Genomic DNA, 20,603 nt, shown 5'->3' on the forward strand with positions numbered 1-20,603 from the left:
TATTTCTTTTGGATGTCACGCGAGGGACATTTAATGATATCTCGTAATTCTCCGTAGTACACACAATTTAGAAAGCACTTTCGCGAAAGAATAGTAAGTACGCGCGGTGCTTCGTCACGTGAGTTGAGTTGGGAAAATTGTGAACGCATAATCGTTCAGTGAAACTTTCCTCTATTTGTCATGAATGCCGCGGTCGTTTCGCCTGCAGCGATTGCTAAGTCAGGCACGCGTTATGCGTTGGATGGATATTTTGTACATTTTTTTCCTACATTGGATGTCCTGCGAAATGGTTATTGCATTCGACGAAGAAAGTATTCTGCGCTCCCGGGATATATGCATGAAAAGTTATTGGTCGCAAGTGATTATTTTTGCCATATGAGTTCCAAACTGAATTCGTTTACAGACAGGAAACATTTATTCATATTAATGTTTCAATATACTAATGTAAAAATGCACTTTCTTGAAATAATGTTCACGAGCAATTAAATGAAAAGTAGATCGAAGAAAAAATTTTCCAGAGAGAAAGTGTACAGTTGCTGTGCATGCGACCAGATAACGTCACCACGTAATCGTCAATCAATTGACAAGAAATATTTAATTTATGACCAATCGATTGAAACGATTTTTCAGACGATCGAATGTAATTGATAAATTTTATTTTTTCAAATAAAAATTCTTCAAGTAAAAATCCAAATCAAACGTTAAAATTTAATCGCACAAGTTAAACCGCACCCGTTGGCGCTATCTGAACCCGAATCCAGCACGTGATGTCGAAATTCAATTCGTAAAAAAATCCCGCTGGCGTCATCTTCGCATCACGATACGAACTTTACGAGGTCGATAAGTCAATACACACACGGATTACTTATTTTTTTCACTTCTCTTTGTTTCCTTTTTTTTTTTTGGTCACGGCTGTCATTTATTCGAAGGTTGTGGCCTACTAATTTCGCAGAGTGTACATATACACGTATATATTCGATTGTTTGAACAAGGATTCATTGTTTCCTGTCGTATTTTCAAGGCTTTTATTACCTTTCTACGCTAATTTATCCATTTCGGTGAGCCTGCGAACTTTTGAGAACCATGAACTTTTCTCTACTGATTAGATTTTTCCATGGTTGGCGTAACTTTTTGTTAAATATATACAACCTCATTTGCTATATAAAATGCGCATGCAATTACTTTCGTTTACAGAAATATTGATTGTGTTTGATAAGAGGTCATGAGACAAGTTACTTTAAATACGTTTTCGTTGTCAGTTAATTGGTCATTGTTTCTTTAATTGCCAAGTTAAGTAACTTTTTAATTTAACGATGAACGATATAAGAAACATTGTATACGTTATTGTATTTTCATTTTACTCCTATTAGACATGTCGTGCATGTTTCAATGATTCTACTAGTCTGTTATTTTTAAACATTTCAAAATTATTCATTAATGCAAATCCGCTACTTTGATACAAATTTTAACCTCTATCCAAAAATAAAACCAACAACCTCATTATTCAAACAAAAAATTAAGAAATTCAAGATTCACAGTGCAGATCTTTCAACACTTTGAATTACAAAATCCAACAGAATATTCTTGTTCATCTTATTTTTTCTCTGCGCAAGCATCACTGTGATACTTCTCCCCGAAAAAAGGACATTAGTGTGCAAAAGTGATTACATGTTATGGGACGCGCGTTTACTCGGGAATACCTGATGGTTTTTGTCGGCCACGGTCTGGCTTATGACTCAAGTTCCTTCAAATGCACACACACACACACGTATAGAAGCGCTTCGACAAATAAAAGGTAAAAAAGACAAGAGATTGCTGAAATTTGTGGTTGTGTTGCAATTGTCAAAGATTGTCTCGGGCGATGACGTAATGTCCTCAGGGTTTACAATGACGTTTGTTCTACGTAAATTCGAATGTAAATTTTGCTATCGAAAGGATTGCTTATCTCCTGATGATTGTTTTAATAGGCTACGACGCGTCCTGAATACAATGACTAAAGATCTTTTTGGCATTCAAGATAAATAACGCTTTTAAAAAATCAACTTTGTCTCGATTTTAACGTTAGTTCGGCAGATGCGGCGCTTTTTTAAGAGGTAAGAGAGCGCACGGTTAACAACAAAACGCAATGAAGACGTGCGTTTAAGCAAATTTTTTGGATATTCGTACTATTATCGTTCTGTTGGATTGGTAAAATATTTTGTCAATGAAAAATATAGCGTTGTTTTTCAGCTTTGAAGATCCTTGAACACAGCATCATGTCGCGAAAATAAATTACGCAAAAGCTCTTACAGTGCGCGATGTAAGGCGTGCAAAAACAATGATTAATCAAGAGATTATCAACAACGTCGCTTCTAATTCTGGCGAGCGAGCGTTGTATGCTCGCCGTCCCACATCGAAAATAGCAAAACAAGTGTATTCTCGCATAAAAAACAACACACATATATATATTTTCAAGTGAATCACACAACTCCCTCGTGTGATTCACACGCCGTTGTCGCGTTACATTGCACGTGAGCAAACGTGATCTAGGGTGTCGTATTTTTATATAAAAAGAAAAAGAAAGAAAATAAATTCTTCTCACGAGCGAAAGAATGAGAAAACACGTGAGCTTCGCCGGGGGAATAAAATGCCTACGTGACTGTCGAGTTGCGCGCAAGGGACGGAATGTGGGTCGACGATGCGATGATGATGTAGAAGCTTATGGTATTTCGCGACGAAGCTTGTATGCGTATCGACTCGTATACATATCTTCTCAAGTCGCTTGTTTGCTCAGCCACACACGTGTCTATCGCGTACCTATTTTGATATCCTATCTCTTCACGCACGCACACCTCAATAGAATTTGTCGAAGGTTTTGTTTGAATAGAGCGCGGCGCTCTCGTCGACTGCTTTTGCATTGCGAGCACCTGATTACCCCGGAACTGCTTTAAAAACTCTTATCGAAGTGAAACAGATCTGGTTGGCACGTGGCTTAGCTTGCGATAATTCACTTATACGAGCTGCGCATCTCATGCAAGTGCTCGCACATGTGCGACGTGCACTCCGTCACATGTTTTGTGTGTGACTCGAGTTCTCGTTTCTTTCCTTTTTTATGACACAACAGCGCGCGCAGATTGGAAATTAATTTATTCATTGCTTGCTCGATGATCACTTATTCTTCAGTTTTTTCCATTCAATTTTTATAGAGTATGTGGTCTCACCGAATATTTCTTTTAATAATATAAAAAAAAAGCCATCGAGCCACGAGTTAGAAACCGCTGCTTCAGTTAATAATAAAAAAATTAACCGCAAAGAAAGGACAGAAACGAAGCGTCTCGTACAATTAATTCGGAGCACCGCAATAAACACGCGGACTTTCCTCAATCGAAGCAACAAAATAGCACGCATTCTGCACGCACACCGCATCGTCATTTGGCAAAAAAGGTCGCGTGCGTTCGTTTCGAATGCGCGCGGCGGCGGCAGTGGTCGACCTACACCTCTATAAGCGCGCTGACGGAAAGGTCTACGATCTCACATGCGTCGACGTTGACCTAGAAAAGTATATGCTACGACTGAGCATGTGACCGACGGGTGTGTTAACCCTCTTGATTGTACACACGTTTGTGGGAGAAAAGTGCTTTTGATTTTTCCTTTTGTATTTGCTTTCCCAACACGTGCGCGAATGTTCAATTAACTCTTGTTGTTCGATGTGTTTCTTTGTCTCGTAAATACAATATTGCATTAACCTACTATCCCATTGATTAATCCGATGAGTAGGAAAAGAAAAGAATACAAGTTCGTTGAGATTGATGGTAAATATGTAATGACACTCGGTATACCAAGAATTATCGTTGAGATAAAGTTTAACATATTAGCTAACTGCTAGATGGGCTTTCCTATTTTTTCTTACATAAAAAAGTAATGGTCTGCAAAGTCATTTTATTCGTGATGTGATTGGCTAACAGGTTGTCACGTGGATTACCATGATGCGAGAGTATGTATGTGTATATACATGTACTGGACTTAGCGTATATAATATTCTTAGCAGAGCAATTAACTTGTTCACCAAATTTGTGCTAAGAAATATTTCGAGTCGTTTTACATCGATTTTATTTTCATTAATTTAGTAAATTGAAAATAAGTAAGACGTTTCGTAGGCATTAAAAAAAGAATGATGTTTACGTTCACTCAAAGGTCCAAACTTAAAATAATACGATAAAATAATCTGAATGCTCTTAAATTAAATTTATTCTTAGAACATATAAATTTATAGAATATCTCTGTTATAAAATTTAGCTTCAAATAAATATCATTAACAATGAAAAGAATCATAAATCGATAGATTATTTCATAAATTAAATACTGTGAACAAACTTCAGATCATCTGTTGCAGTAATTTATTCAATAACATTTTCGAAATTAAACTTATAAATTTAAATATTACTTCAAAATTGACATGGATGCATACATGAAAGATGATAGAATGTTGCTGAATATAAAAATTTTGAAATAGAGTTTGCAAAAAGTACTGCTCTAAAAAAAAACTTAGTTTTAATATTTTTGCCAAAAAAGAGTTTTTAATCGTAGACAAATATATTAAAAATTAAGAAAATTAAATTATCAGGCACAATTAACAGTATGATTTATTTAGAAAAAGAAGAAATAGAAGCGAACTTGATACACTGTCCATTATGTATAGCTTAGCTAACACCTAAAAAACTGGTACATTATTAGGTAAATATCAACGTAATAAGATTTTTATTTGCCAATTAATATCGATGGATGTTGAGCATGTCAAAGCATAAAATTGTTTTTGTGTACACGGTGTATTTTATAATAGTTTTTATTTGATTCAAGCATAAAATTGAATATTAATACATACAAGATATGTGCGATTGACGATATTAGTCTCATAAAAAAAGAAAAACGACTTATATATAGTTGTAAAGGATGTATCTCGTCGTTTACTAATCGAAAATCTCGTGGGATATTTGCATATGTTTATCACTTTTATGTCATGCAAAAAAATGTAGTGTTATATAGAGGAACTTTCTGGAACGATTTTTAGATGGGCATATTCAAATTTTGTTCGTTATTGCCTGTTTTTTTTCGTTGTTGTTTAATATTCAAATAGGAATTTTAATAATTTGGATTTGTTTATACTGGTTTACTTATTTAGATCACGATGGTCGGCGGGAAAAAACGTCAAGATATTTTCCTTATATTTTAATGAGCTGATTATGGTACGATTGTGAACAAAACGTACATATGTTTGACGCGAGGTGTATCGCATGATGTTTTTCGTGCAAAGGACTTTGTGCAATGCAAATTCAAAACAAATACTACAACGCATTGTAAAAATTCAGACTGGCAGACAAAACATAATGCAAGTTAAATATGCATCGCGTATAATCGAATGAAGCTTGAACGTCACGTGAAAACCAACGAGCGAACGCGTAAACGTCAGGCGCATGTAAGAAGCTCTTGCGAACTCTTCGAGCGAGCGTCCTCGTCGAGATAAGATGGACAGAAAGAACGAAAGAAGGAATATCTCGACAACTGAGCAAGGCTAAGCTATCAAATCAGAAGCCGGATCCGACTGGAGTCGTGCGTGATCTGTCAAAGTTTATCGAGTTTTATTATGTTGGCGATTGACTGTAATCGAAAATTGGCGCTCGGAGACGAAGGCTATTTTCAGATTCTTCGACCGAGAGGAGAAAAGAAATTTTTGACGCCATCGACAGTTTACAAACATTGATCAGTCGAGTAGTCGAAAATGCGGGTCATCAGGCGCGCATGCGAATGAACTGATTAGATTTGATCCGTTATAAAAATTTCAATTTATTTACAACTGATGTAGAACAGCTCGTGTCTATTTTTAATACAAAACAAATGTGTAGCTTATTTCAAAAAATCAATTTTTTATTCAAATTATCAATATTTTACTTAACTATGAAAGAAAAATTGAAAAAACCAATTATCCAATAGATAAATCATAATTCGCGTCTGGCTTTCACTTAGAAAGCTCTATTTCTCTATCTCTCCCACCCCCTTAAACTTTACAAAATTACGCAAGGAGCACGTTTGTCGCCAGTCGAGATTCACGTGTCGTTACATCTCGCACACGTTTCCAAACACCAGCTTTTTCGCGAGGAGAGCTCGCGAAAAGTTTATACCAACCGTCCTTTTTTATTGCTTCTTCGCAGGTTCAGCACGCGGGCACGTTTTGTTATCGGCCTCAGATGTTTCTTTGTTGGTATATATCCTCGCAAAAGGAATGCAAGGTGGATGCGCGTGTTCGAGTTTACAAAACTTTGGAGATTAAAGCAGCAATTGTTGTTCAGATCAAGACACATTGGAATGCGGCTTTTTTCTCATTTTGATAACAAATTGTCACGCGTAAATTTAGCACTCTGAAAGTTAATAATAAATACCGCGAGATTAATTTACTATTGGTTGTTCAGGTGACATTGCATAATTATATTCTTATATTAAATATGTGCTGATAGTCAAATAAACAAGTTGCTTATATTTTCAAGATTGAATATTATAAAAATGTAATGTTATTTTTCTAGCACATACTTTGAGCACCCAATTTTATCATAAAGTAAAAAATATAAATATAGCAAATCCATAGGTTTTATTAAAAAAACATATTCAACGAAGGCAAGCCTGAAAATACATGATTTATTTACGTGTTTGAACGGCAGCAGCAGCATCTCGTCAATAAATATCCGTTCAGTGTCGTAGATTTTATTTTTTGCATTGTCCGCCAGCTATCAGTCTCATTACTTTCTACTCCATTAATTGGGCTCGGACGCACGCGCGCACCGAGAGGGAACTCTCCGCTTGTGTCGTGAGTTATCTCCTTTCCAGAAAAATCCTGACCCGCTCGACCCATCAACGTATACATTTGGCGACTTGAATAAAAATATAACCGGTGATATTCAGTTATTTTCGCTCCTACTGCCGAATGCAATGGTTGTCGTTGTTGTTCTTACAGCGGAACTTCCTGCTTGCGTCTGCCGCACTGTTATAATTGTCCGCGCTATTAATAAACAACAGAGGTGTGAATATATTTGTATAAGTGACTTTTGCATATTGTTAATTTCACAAGCATTATCCATTGTATTTTTTTTACAAATGATTTGTTTTGCACGAATATTTCGTGACGTCAATTGGATTATCTTTGAATTATTTTCGCGATTATTTTTTTCGTGAGATGACTGACAAACTAAATTAAGACGATGAGATGTGTAGACGTGACAAATATCACGTAACTTCGGACCGTTCTCCTCCTATGAATCCAGCAATCGACGAAATTTTGTATTCAGGCCACTTTCTACTTGCTCCGATCGTATCTTTCGTGAATTATATAAGAATTTTCTTTCTTGAATTTCGGCATGTTACTTAATCTCTAATGGTTGTTGCAAATTCTTACCTAATTTTTCGTTATTATTCGGTCTAAAATTACACTTCGAAAATTTAACATGCTATTTAAATATCATGATGATTAAAAATTCTTCCTCATGGATCATCATAACACAAACCACAACCACAACAACAACAAAAACATTAATAAGTCAAACTACATATACTCGGCGGATGCGTACGTGATATTTAAAAAAAAATCTTGCAAATCGCACGATGAACCAAAATAAAAATCACATGATCGGAAATTCCAAAAAATTCCGTCAACCGGCCTTGCCCCTCTATCACAGCGTCCCATCTCACTCTTTGCTTTCGCGTCTATCTCGGTCTCGGGGAAAAAAAAGGCTCGTGTGAGAAAAACGTGCGCGCGTCACGTGCGAGGTAACGTTCTACGGCGTCAAACACGTGATTCCCCTTCAACGCGGTAGTGGGGAGGTCGTAAAAGAACGTGGCGAAGGAGAAGAGGAGTAGGAGAAGAAGCGACTGAGGCTTCGATACTCGCCACGAGTCGACCGACCGGCTATTAAACTCGCGGACTTTGTGAGCGACGCACGTACACTTCAGCTTTTCCGATAAGTGTTGTTTGTTTCATCGTTTGGAGTGTCGTTTCATCGTCAAAGTGATTTCGACAAGTTTGTGATCGCGATCATGGTTACGCATAGTATGGAGAACATCTTAAGTATGCAGTATTACGCGCCGGTGAGCGACGAGGCACTGCACTCGCCACCTGCGCGCAAGAAGCGATGTGTCGCCAAAGAGGTGATTATATTGATTTAATTTACGCGTGCAATCGGAGGGATTATCGTGTCGAATTGGATTGTGAAGCGAATACAACGATTTACTTTATGCATTCTCGTTTGCCAAGTATGTCTCGACGAGTGATTAATAATTAGAAGTGATGGTTGATTTGTAATAACTATGTCATCGATTTCTTCTCGGGCATGCTGATAGCTTGCTTTTTTTATAAAGTGCTGTGTTGTAAACTTTAGTTGTACTTGTTTATGTGTTTAATTATAAACGTTTTCTGTTGATAAATGTATTTCCTGTTAATTCTACTTGTTTAAAATGATTTTTTTTTGTATTGTGGAAATTCTCTAGCGGTTGAGAAAACTTGATAATAATATTTTGCTCGAACATTGCAGTAAAGCATAAATAAAAATATCATAAGTGGACATTGAAGGTTCTAAAATCAACTGTTATAATTCTACTTCCAGCATGGATACAAAGCTGACGTATTCAAGGATTTGATGGCACAAATTGTGTGATGCTTGCAAGCTTTTGGGAGGTGGCTGTTCCATTTAACGGAACAACTCTTTCCAGAGGTGCGTTTGCATTTAACACATTAACATTGCATTTACTTTCATCGATCTTTTAATTAAATTGAAATGTTTTGTCTGACCACATCACTCGTATACTACTTAAAGCGTTTACGTGATACTATAAACATTTATATCTTGTTATCTCATCTGACCAATATCGTCCTTTCACTACTTGGCGCATTTACGTGAGCCTATGAACTTGTTGATGAAATATTTCAAAATGAAAAAAATTCAACTTTCAAATTAAAATTAAACTTATTTCTTCTTTTTATAATAAAACGTGCATCGGTCATAAAACTAGCTAGAAATATATCGTGTCGAACAAGTGGCATCTCGTATTAAAGTGTTTGCGTCTGACCAAAAAAATTCAAGCGAAACGCAATACTACTCGTATATTGTTCTTCCCTAAAGTGTGAGTCAATGTGTAATGTATCTTTTTCAATTGGTTTGTTTCAGCAAGATCCAATGTCTCATAGAATCATCGAGAAACGCAGGCGAGATCGCATGAATAATTGCCTGGCCGATCTTAGCAGACTCATTCCCGCTGAATATCTGAAGAAAGGAAGGGGTCGCGTTGAGAAAACAGAAATTATCGAGATGGCCATTCGTCACATGAAGTACTTGCAAGGTGTCAGGCAAGGTGTGTGTCATTGAAATCTGCAAATTTTTTAGATGAGCGGAAAGAAATTCAGGAAAGTTAACGATAATTTTTTTTACCTTCGTTCAGACACAAAACATCACACACCAGTATCGTCAGTGCACAATGTACATGGCGAGGACAGTGTCGACAGCGTGACGCACCCATCAGTCTCGGCAGCAAGCGCAGCCGAACACTACAGGCTTGGCTACCAGGAGTGTCTCAGCGAAACAATGCACTTCCTCGTCGAAGCCGAAGGTTTCTACGCCAGAGATGCTCTATGCGTTCAGTTAATTAGCCATCTTCAGCAGCATTGCGAGAAAATTCTCGCTACTAGTGAGTGCCTTTTTTTAGTTAGCTTGGCAAAAGAAATAAAAGGAGCGTCTGTTTTAACGTTCGATTATTTTTATTTTATAGGCGACAGATTGGGGTTTCCACATCCAGTGGATCTGCCAACAAGCAACGGCACAGCGTGCAACGGCGTCTCACCATTCGCTCATGTAAACGGTGGTTTACCAACCTCTACGTGCCCAACAAACAATTCCATTAGCAATGGACTTGGTCTTCTCAACAATAATAACAACAATAATTCCTCGACTCTTAACGATAATTCATCGTCTCATCCACTATTGCACAACGGCAACAGTAGTTCCGATCGGTGTTCAAGTTCCGGCGTCTCGTCGTTCGACTCGACCGAATCGACTCGACCGCAGCGTCCATTGCTTATACCACCACCAAGCCTCGTCAGTGATGACAGTAATCATAGTACTCATTCTCAAGTGTCCTGTCATCAACCCATGCAATTGGACACGAAACCACCGACAAATTATAAATTTAAAAATTCCATCAAACAGAGATTTTCAGCAGATCAAAGGATAAAGACATCGGCATCGCCACCACCTTCAGCAAGTAGTTCCGAAGCATCACCGAAACATCAAGCAACAGTTACACATCAAGGTGTTCCTATTTTCGCGTTGCACGATAATGGTGGCTTCTACATACCTCTGACAGTCGAAGCATCGATGCTGAGGCCGCATATGGGTTACACAGCGGATCTTGGACCTGAAACTGTTTTACATCCCGTTACGATATCTGTGAATTTCAATCATTCGATGCCACCCGCGTGGTCCCATCAAAGTCCAACTCATCAGATTTAGTGAGAAGCGGAATGTTGGTTTTTGTTGATAATCTGATGTATAGACTGTCTTGGCAATGGTCGCTCATTCTCGAAAAGTGTGTTTTTAGGAGGTCTTTTTATTTGTTAGCCTGGTATTCGTCAATAGTATTTTTGTAACCTCTAGCATTTTTTTGTACAGGACGGATCGCATTATATTTTTTGTGTATACTACGCGGAGAATGAAATTTTTTAATCGCACACTGTGAAAGAATAAAAAAGATCTAATCAAAAGTTACAAAGAAAAATTATAAAAAAGTGACGAAGTCTGCCGCAGCATTTACCTATTATCGACTATCGTGGATTTATGGTTTCTTTATATTCCAGAATATTGCGCAAAATTTTTATTCTTCTATTGAAGTCGTTTCCGGAATTTCGAGGTGAACAACTTGCGCATTTTTTAAAATGAAATAAAAACTACTACACGGTTGGAAACAAACTAAAAATAAAAAAGAAACGGTGATTATTAACGTGTTATTTTCTCCATTCAACGCTTTATTTTTTGTCATGTACTATGTAGTAGCAGTTATAAGATGAGTATTGTTGACTTTCTCGAATTCAACTGGATGATAATCAGTTTTTGTCCAAAATTGTTATGTCTAATAGCTTTATGAATGTTAAAGACTTTTTTGAATTTACGAATGTAAGAGATATATACGTATACTATTAACTTGTAAATTTCGTTGAATTGATTGTGAAAAAATATTGAAATGCTCCGTTTTTGAAAAATTCTTTGATCGTTTCCGACATAGTTTATGTAAAAACAATAACGATGCATTTCAAAGCTCTTGTTAAACATGCTTTCAATTGCGTATTATTTTCCAACTGTGTAAATTTGTGATATTATATTCGTCATATTAATGATGTAACAAAACAACACAAACTAAAAATGGAATCGTTATTTGCGAGACAGCAATCAATTGTTTATCTTAAAGAAATAAAAAAATATATGCTAACAAGTCAAGTTACGGTTTCACACGTTTAGGTTGTAAGTGAGAAAGAAATATATCAGCCGGAATTTCGGATGCGCAATAATTAAGTTATACATTACGTAAAAAATTATAACAACAAAATATCAACAAAAAGAAAAGAGATGCGTTAACCGTTAAGATTGTATAATTGTTAAGTATGTAAAATATAATGAAGAAGAAAAATAAAGCTGCAAAGCTGTCTACTCGTGTGGCACGAGTCGAAGGCTGACAGGCAGCGGGCCTCAGCAACACAAGACTGACCGAGACCTGCATTACACTGAAGAGAAAACATTAAACATTTTCCTTCTATAAGATCACCCATACACTGCATTAACTATAATTTGTACATACATACCATGCTTAGATGTATAATACGATGTTGAGATATGACTGTGAGAGGAATAAATTATATATATTTACCGTATTGAGGATCAATGTTTTTTTTCATTTCTACATTCCTTTACAGTCAACAGTGCAATTAATTATCTACTTTTATGAATTTTTTCTACTAGATATCTCTACGTAATGAATATTTAAGTTGAAGTTTTAATTGCACGATCTATAAGTAGTATTCAAATTATTTCGATTTGACAAAAAATCAAATTAAATTTGCTGTAGCGAAGAATAATAATTATATACTTATAGCAATATAAATTATAATTTCGTTTTCTGAATTATCGTGTGACATGAAACAGCAAATCTGCAGTCCCGTGACATATATACCACTTTTCTTCTGTCGTAAAAATGGCAATGAAGTTCACAAAATTTCTAAAGAGTACAGTAATAATGATAGTATAGTAATAATAATATTACTTCATTATTTACTGATCGTCAACATTCTCGTACAATTAATATGAAAAAAATGGTATTAAATTCCACAAAATTGAGGAATTAATAAAACGATTGAGTAAACACTTACTTTATTTCACTAAAAATTAAAAAAAGAAACATATGAGATAGGTAACGAAGAAAACTTGCGGTAGAATAGAAAAAAAAATCTTTAAAAAAGAAAGTAATAATAAATATAAGTCGAAAAGATGCATACTCAACTACCATGAATGCAGAATAAAAATCTGTCCACTAATGGTGGCGATTAAAAGTTGTTATTTTATTACATCAACATAATACTGGCTATGAGGGGAATGCGGGGGTAAACGCAATTCGCAGAACGCGCCTACAATGTTTTCTTTCGTGTATATATCATATATTATATACGTGATACTTGAGGGGGCGGAGGGTTTCGGTTAAGGGATTTTATAGAAGGGAGAGTAAAGGTTAAATGGTGACTTCAGAGAGTTACATGATTTTCAATGGTCAATCCCCGTATTTTCTACCGTTTTACATATTATTTTTGTTTCGTTATAATTGCCGATCGTTTACGCATGCAATACTTGTTCGCTTGCGAACTCATCATCCGAATACATCCAAGGTCAGCCAGGCCAGGACTTACGATGCTCGCGTGCGCATATCATTCTAATTTTCATGTTCCTTTTTTTCGTTCATTGTTGATTGGTGATATAATAATCGCTACAAAATTAAACAATCACATTTTCTATAACATGCCCTTGTTCGTATAGAGAACGTCGACGTTGCGTTCGTGAATGCTTCATTTATTTCCTTCTTTTTTGGTATTTTTTATAGTAAATAAATATTAATAATAGCAATAATCGTAACAATAACACTACTAGTATAAATTATGATTGATAGTACAATAATTAGCAATAATATTAGTAATAATAGTATTAAATGGTGATTCGCAATCAATACAAGTGAGTTTGGATAAACACATTTTTTCAGCCTTGAGAATTTTTTGCTTTTTTCTTTATTTGACAACGTATTTTCAACGTGCGATTGAGACGACGAAAAACTTGTCTTGATTTTCGTGGGTGATTTTCTTGAGATTTGAACAGTTATTGATAACTTTTTTCTTTATGTTCTTGACATGTATGAACATATTATTAAAAAAATAAAGCATTTGAAATTTTTCACAAGTTACGACGAAATTTAAAAGTATATTTATTAATGTTTTCAAACATGATACGTTGTTTTTCACATCTAAAAAAATTCTGAATAAATCAAAATAACAGCAATTTTTTAGGGAAATTCATTTTTTGGAATCAATCGATTGTACTTTTCGGTATAAAAAGTGTACATGCAAAATGTGCGTTACTTCGTACAAAATTACGTAAACAGTGTGTTTTATAAATATTTTATCACGTCAGTAAAGAAAATTCATTTACCATACATTTATTAATCGTGAACATACAAATGATTCCGTTCAAATCTAAAAAATCCCCGTGTAAATCTTTGTCTTGTCGAGTTAGATCTAAACCTAACTACGCCGGAGTTTGTTTAGGGGACAAATGCGAGTGTTTTCCACAATACCACCCGTTTGCATGATTCTCCCTTATTCATTTTTTGAAATGATTCTCCACACGTACACGAAATAAAAATTGTAAAGTTCAATTCCATATTCATTATTTAAGCAATTGTTAATTATTCAATCATTTGCAATCTAACAGTCATCGGGTGTAGGCTTCGTAAAAATTCAACTCGATATTTATTCATTTGATTTTTCATCGTAAACAAAGCCTTTTCGATTTGTATAATATAAACGACCAAGGTAGATGACACTGTCATCTGTCGTGAAGAGAATGTGTGTTACGGAAGATAAGCCAACGGGTGGCATTGTTATGCTAGCCGTGGCAAAAGTCGACGATGTTATGGAATCGCCACGACTGATTGAGCCGTCCCTAGCAGATACATGGTGTGCGCGGGGCGTGAGTGAACTGAATATGGAGATTCGGATAAATGCGCGGATTAAGGACCACTGGATAGCGTGAAATCACGGGCTCGTGAAGATGATAAGGTTTGGCTGACTGAATAAGATTTGACTCGTATGAACGACCTGTTGGTAACTCGATGGCTGCTGGCCAACAACAACGAGCTAAACAATTCTGATGATGATGGTAATGATGTTGCTGATGATGATGATGCGGATGCTTGACGATAACGACGGATGATGTGATTTCGTCGACGGCGACCTTGACCGCGAGGGTTGTTGCTGTTTCTGTTGAGAGATAATGGTCATCGCCGAGGCGGGTTCTTTGGCTTCCGAGGAAGCTTGATGGTTACTTTTTCTTCTGGGCCTTCTCCGCGGCTTTTGTTACTTTGCCCTGAATTTCTTTGAAATTCACGCTCTGAAACGAAATTGTGCTTTAGATTAGAATAAAATAACTAATCGATGAAAATAATAGTGTTTATTCAACAAATAAAAATATCTTGACAGTTTCTTGTTTTCATTTTGGCAATAGGACAAATTTTCAAGAAAAAATTGGTGTCAGTGGCGCTTCATAAATTCAATATTTTAACCTGTTTAAAATCCGCTTTTTAGTAATACAAAATCAAGTAATAATATGTACCTTAATGACTCCCACAGCCACAGTCTGTCGCATATCACGTACAGCAAATCTTCCAAGAGGCGGAAACTCTTGGAATGACTCGACGCACATTGGCTTAGTCGGTTGTAACAATACTATAGCCGCATCGCCGCTCTTCACACTCTTCGGATTCTCTTCAGTAGTCTTACCTAAAAAACAAGCAGCAATCATTCGTTATGCAAATGAAAACTTCTCAACTCAATCCAACATTAGAGTTATACCGGTACGACGGTCGCACTTCTCCTTGATCTCAGCAAACTTGCAAGCGATATGAGCGGTGTGACAATCGAGCACAGGAGTGTATCCATTGGCAATCTGTCCGGGATGGTTGAGTACAATAACTTGAGCAGTAAAGTCTTGAGCACCCTTTGGTGGTTGATTCTTGGAATCACCAGCGACGTAACCACGACGAAGATCTTTCACGGAGACATTTTTGACGTTGAATCCTACATTGTCACCGGGTACGGCCTCAGTAAGAGCTTCATGATGCATTTCCACTGATTTAACCTCAGTGGTGAGGTTAGCAGGAGCAAATGTCACTACCATACCAGGTTTCAGAATACCAGTTTCCACACGACCAACTGGTACGGTACCGATACCACCAATCTTGTACACATCCTAAGTGTCAGAGAGTTTCAAATATAAATTTTCAATTCTAACATCTGTCATTGAATCATCGTCTTACCTGAAGCGGCAAACGTAACGGTTTATCCGTAGGTCTTGACGGCGGCAAGATAGCGTCGAGTGCTTCGATCAATGTTTTACCCTCGGCATTGCCGTCCTTACGCTCGACTTTCCAACCCTTGAACCAAGGCATGTTGGATGATGGCTCGAGCATATTGTCACCGTGCCAACCAGATATGGGCACGAATGCCACGGATGCGGTATTATAGCCGATTTTTTTTATGTACGATGACACTTCTTTCTTGATCTCCTCGAAACGCGTTTCCGAGTATGGCGGCTCAGTCATGTCCATCTTATTCACTCCAACAATTAATTGTTTAACACCGAGGGTGAAGGCGAGCAAAGCATGCTCACGGGTTTGACCGTTTTTGGAGATACCAGCTTCGAATTCACCTATTACATCGAAGATTGGTTAAAATTTCAGTCTCGTGTTATACTGCGAATGTTTTTTTTTATTGCGAAAAATGTACTTTACGATACTCTTGCGAGAATCATTTTATATTTCTTTTGTGTAACTTTGCGTGTATCGATTGAGGTCGTTAATCTCGGTTTTCAAAGTGAGATGTTACCATTAAACTTTGATGGCCTAGTCATAAAGAAGTACAAAGCGTATAAAGTAGTTGAACCCAACCCGCTTCGTGTTTTCGAGTCTTTTGACGTTCGTAAAGTTGCGCTTTTGAAAATGGGGTATGAAAGTTTTTGTTCCGCATGGAAATTGATACTTACAAAGAGCAATAAACACATAACCAAAAGCGATGACAAAATAAAAGCTCACCAATTCCAGCAGCAACGATGAGTACGGCACAGTCAGCTTGACTCGTGCCAGTGATCATGTTCTTGATGAAATCACGATGTCCAGGAGCATCGATGATAGTTACGTAGTACTTGGCTGTCTCAAATTTCCAGAGTGCGATATCAATGGTGATACCACGCTCGCGTTCAGCCTTCAGCTTGTCAAGTACCCAAGCGTACTTGAACGAGCCTTTGCCCATTTCCTGAGCTTCCTTTTCGAATTTTTCGATGGTACGCTTGTCGATACCACCACATTTGTAGATCAGGTGACCGGTTGTTGTCGACTTACCTGAGTCGACGTGACCGATCACCACGATGTTTATGTGGATTTTCTCCTTGCCCATATTCTTAGTTGGGGATCGTCAGACTAGTCTGGAAGGATATAATTGTAGAATTCAATTTATATCAATCGCGATGAAAACTTGCGTCATCTTTCAACTCCATTTTTGTTTGTATTTTTATTATAAAATCATATTACTTTCGAAAAGACGTTCGAGCGTCGGAATTGTAAAATCGAATTAACAGCCGACATACAAATTGCTCAGTGCCGCTAACTTGATAACACACATCGCTTTTTTTAGTATCAGTCAACCTATAAAGTGAACAAGCGATATAGTTATTGCCTTGTGTTATTTAATATGACGAAACATTGTTAGCAATGTTTGCTTGCTCGTATTTGGTATTACCGTATGTATACCTATATACATTCGCCGAGATAACATGGACAAAATTGAATACGGTCTTTACTTTCATGCCTCGGGCAGGAAAAAAATTAATCTCGTAACGCATACATCCGCGCCGTTCGTTGGTGTGTAAAATATAATCCAATCGATAATGTACATATTGCATTTTTCATTTCAATTTTAGCTGGTCGATTATATCGATGTAAAACTCTCATTCGAAAAAGTCTGTATATATCGTGGGAGTAAATAGTGTCACGAAAATAAAACCAACACAATGCAAAAGAAAAAAGCTAAAGAAAACGAGGAAGAGAGGGCGTTAAACTTCGACCTATGACCTGAGAACATATATATATATATATATATATATATATATATATATATACATCATCCCTTACTATGTGTATTCTCTTGTAAGTTTCTTTACAGCTACATATGTTGAAAGATAACTAAAAATATTTCGCAGAGTTACAGAAAAATAATTTAGCAAAGATTTGCAGAAACGACAAGGCTGCAAGTGCAAGAATAAAAGCGATGATGAGGGTCGTCGGCGGTGGCAACGGCGGCGTCGTCGCGCCCCTCTTCCGCAATGGCCGGCAGTCTCTCTCTCGAGATCGATCCACCTAACCCCTTTCGTCCGTCTCCCCGCCTACCGCAGGTATCTCTCTCTCTTTCTCTCGCTCGATGACTACAGATAGACAGAGCCAAATAGGCAAAAATATCCGCGAGCTGATCCCCGGCGGCGCACACGATCACATCTTCCAATATTTGACTTCAACCTTGCTGTTTCTTCGTCGCGGTGAACGATTCTTCGCGAACGATACGGAAAAGGGAACATGCAAATAGAGCTTGCGCCGGCGGATGGCCGGGGATCGATATAGTCTACCTGCCGGTAGATAGCTTTTTTCGTTCGAGTCCCTTTCTTTTCTTAAAATTTGTCGTTGCTGCATTCGATTTCTCATGTGTTTTCGCGTGAATATTGAAGCGACTTACCGTGCTTTATGCGTGAACGGCGCAGTTGAGCGGATGATACGAGTGAAGCTTTCGGGGGTTGCAAGTAGAAGAGGCAGACGTGGCGCGAGTCACCACCACCACCCGTACTCCAACTCTCTCTTCGCGTTGCACACTCTCGCAAAATGTATAGTGTTCCCTCTCTCTCTCTTTCTCTCTCTTTCTCACACATGCGCGAGAAGCTCACCGATCAGTGTCTCTTTCTAGCAGCTAAAGCCAATTCTGCGCAAGCGTCGAGCCTTATAGGTAGTTTGCATGGCTACGCGTTTCCCGTTTCGCGATATATACTTTTCGCGAGGGTTGACGTTGGATATGTACGTACGTGTATATAGAGGATAGATGTGCTTGACGCTTGCGCTGAGCTTCCCGCGTTGTTTCGTTCAATTTGAAATTTGCAGACGATGAAAGTTTATATTTTTAAGCCAAAAAACAATAACTGTATTCATTATGGTATTATATATTTTTTTTTTGTTTTCAACTATATTTAACATCTATTCGACGATACTAAATAAATGGTTTTACAAAATGGGTAACATTGTGAATTAAGATCTATATTATATGAAGGTACTTCTCCAAAGATCAATATTAAATGACATTACATTATATAATGTAATTTTACGTCATTTTCGTAGATGCTCCACCGAAGATCTTTCAAGGGATCAAAATTTATATTGCGTTGCAAATTGACAGTTTTTACGTGATTTTTCTGTTACAGATGATCCTATAAATAAATTTCATTTTTTACTTATTTTTAAGTTGAAAAGAAGTTTGTTTTACTACGTTTCAAGTACATTTAGATATAAGTATTTCTGTATCTCAGAATAATCTCACAATTAACTTGTCATAATGGGTGTAAGATAGAGTTACAATAAGTCTCGTGTGGTAATAATTGTACCAACTTTCGATGCCAGCACGCCGTATATATCTACAGTGCCGGTCAGCCACTTTTACCCCCCCACGGGCAAAATCAGTCTAACTTCAAAGTTTTATATCTCTGGTAGAAATTAACGTACAGAGACGCGCGTGGGTGCGTTTGAAAGGTCTTTCGGAGAGCTTTCAAATTATATGACTCACGGTTGCCATCGATTGTTTTTTTAAATTTTGCGACAATTATGCAAAATTGAAAATTCTGAAATTTTTTTATTATTTTTGACAATTAGCCAATTTTGGAAAAAAAATCGTACGAAAATTTGAAGTACACCATTTCCTAGCTATTACCAAGCCCTATCTGAATCACTCATCAAAAATTTATTTTCGTCAAATATGACGCGCGCACGGGCATTTTTTCCTGGAAGTGACAGTTTTTTTCAACATTTTTTATCTCCGTCAAATTGTAACAATCGAAAAAAATTTTATAGGAGAAAAAATGTTTGTTTTTTCACGTAGAATACTGCAATAATTTTTTTTTCGGTTTTTCGAAAAATTTTTTTTTTCGGTTTTTTTCAATTTTTTTTTCTCACAGTCGGTACGCTAAAAAGATGAGAAACCACAAAAAAAAATGTTTTTCCACCCATTCAATAATACTACATAACAAGTATCGTAAATTACATCAAAAAAAAAATCTTTTTTTTTTCGACCTTGAAAAAAAATTTAAACCGAAAAAAAAAATTTTTCGAAAAACCGAAAAAAAAATTATTGCAGTATTCTACGTGAAAAAACAAACATTTTTTCTCCTATAAAATTTTTTCGATTGTTACAATTTGACGGAGATAAAAAATGTTGAAAAAAACTGTCACTTCCAGGAAAAAATGCCCGTGCGCGCGTCATATTTGACGAAAATAAATTTTTGATGAGTGATTCAGATAGGGCTTGGTAATAGCTAGGAAATGGTGTACTTCAAATTTTCGTACGATTTTTTTTCCAAAATTGGCTAATTGTCAAAAATAATAAAAAAATTTCAGAATTTTCAATTTTGCATAATTGTCGCAAAATTTAAAAAAACAATCGATGGCAACCGTGAGTCATATAATTTGAAAGCTCTCCGAAAGACCTTTCAAACGCACCCACGCGCGTCTCTGTACGTTAATCTCTACCAGAGATATAAAACTTTGAAGTTAGACTGATTTTGCCCGTGGGGGGGTAAAAGTGGCTGACCGGCACTGTATGTACTTTTTTAAATAATGAAAATATTCAATACTGAAATAGCTTGGTTATCTTAATTCGTATAAACTGTGATCAATTTAAAAACTTTTTTCCAGTACAATCAGCTTTAATATTGTGGATAACATAATCGATGTCAATCCAGTTCTAATGTCAGATATAAATACAACACCTGATCTATGTAGTGGATTTCATTAATAGTGAAGAAACTGGAATAAAAGCTTATGTCCTTTTTCCTTCGGAACTTTATCAATAATTTTTTTCGTTTATGATTCCAAGTTTACGAGAAATTAAGAACGGAAAGTACAATCGTGATTTTATTTAGTATTTATGTAACGTATTTTGTAATACTTTAGATTTAGGCAGGAAGAGAATGTATTTAACG

At 36.6% G+C, this 20,603-nt stretch overlaps 2 protein-coding genes across 8 annotated transcripts in view; one reads left to right on the forward strand and one right to left on the reverse strand.

Moving 5' to 3' along the window:
- Positions 1 to 12,084, forward strand: part of LOC131665557 (transcription factor cwo) — a 36,408-nt gene extending 24,324 nt beyond the window's left edge. For 5 of the 7 annotated variants that reach the window (XM_058937500.1, XM_058937501.1, XM_058937499.1 and 2 more), the window contains exons 4-6: positions 9,186 to 9,369; positions 9,457 to 9,702; positions 9,784 to 12,084. In XM_058937500.1, coding sequence (XP_058793483.1) covers positions 9,186 to 9,369; positions 9,457 to 9,702; positions 9,784 to 10,523 — 1,170 coding nt within the window. In that variant the 3' untranslated portion in view covers positions 10,524 to 12,084. Of the gene's footprint in view, positions 1 to 7,899; positions 8,170 to 8,624; positions 8,733 to 9,185; positions 9,370 to 9,456; positions 9,703 to 9,783 lie in introns of those variants that run through there. The other 2 variants (XM_058937503.1, XM_058937502.1) reach the window with 2 other exon arrangements.
- Positions 12,085 to 12,298: 214 nt separating this feature from the next.
- LOC131665556 (elongation factor 1-alpha) lies at positions 12,299 to 18,213 on the reverse strand. The gene is made up of 6 exons (XM_058937495.1): positions 18,101 to 18,213; positions 16,411 to 16,799; positions 15,637 to 16,028; positions 15,173 to 15,569; positions 14,934 to 15,100; positions 12,299 to 14,711 (listed from the first exon to the last, which is right to left on the reverse strand). The coding sequence occupies exons 2-6, from the start codon at positions 16,769 to 16,771 to the stop codon at positions 14,643 to 14,645; spliced, it is 1,386 nt and encodes a 461-aa protein (XP_058793478.1). The 5' UTR covers positions 16,772 to 16,799; positions 18,101 to 18,213; the 3' UTR covers positions 12,299 to 14,642.
- Between the last annotated feature and the right edge of the window lie 2,390 nt (positions 18,214 to 20,603).

The sequence above is a fragment of the Phymastichus coffea genome, unplaced genomic scaffold, assembly GCF_024137745.1.
Source record: "Phymastichus coffea isolate CEN01 unplaced genomic scaffold, Cenicafe_Pcof_1.1 PCOF00052, whole genome shotgun sequence".
NCBI classification, from domain to species: Eukaryota; Metazoa; Arthropoda; class Insecta; order Hymenoptera; family Eulophidae; genus Phymastichus; species Phymastichus coffea.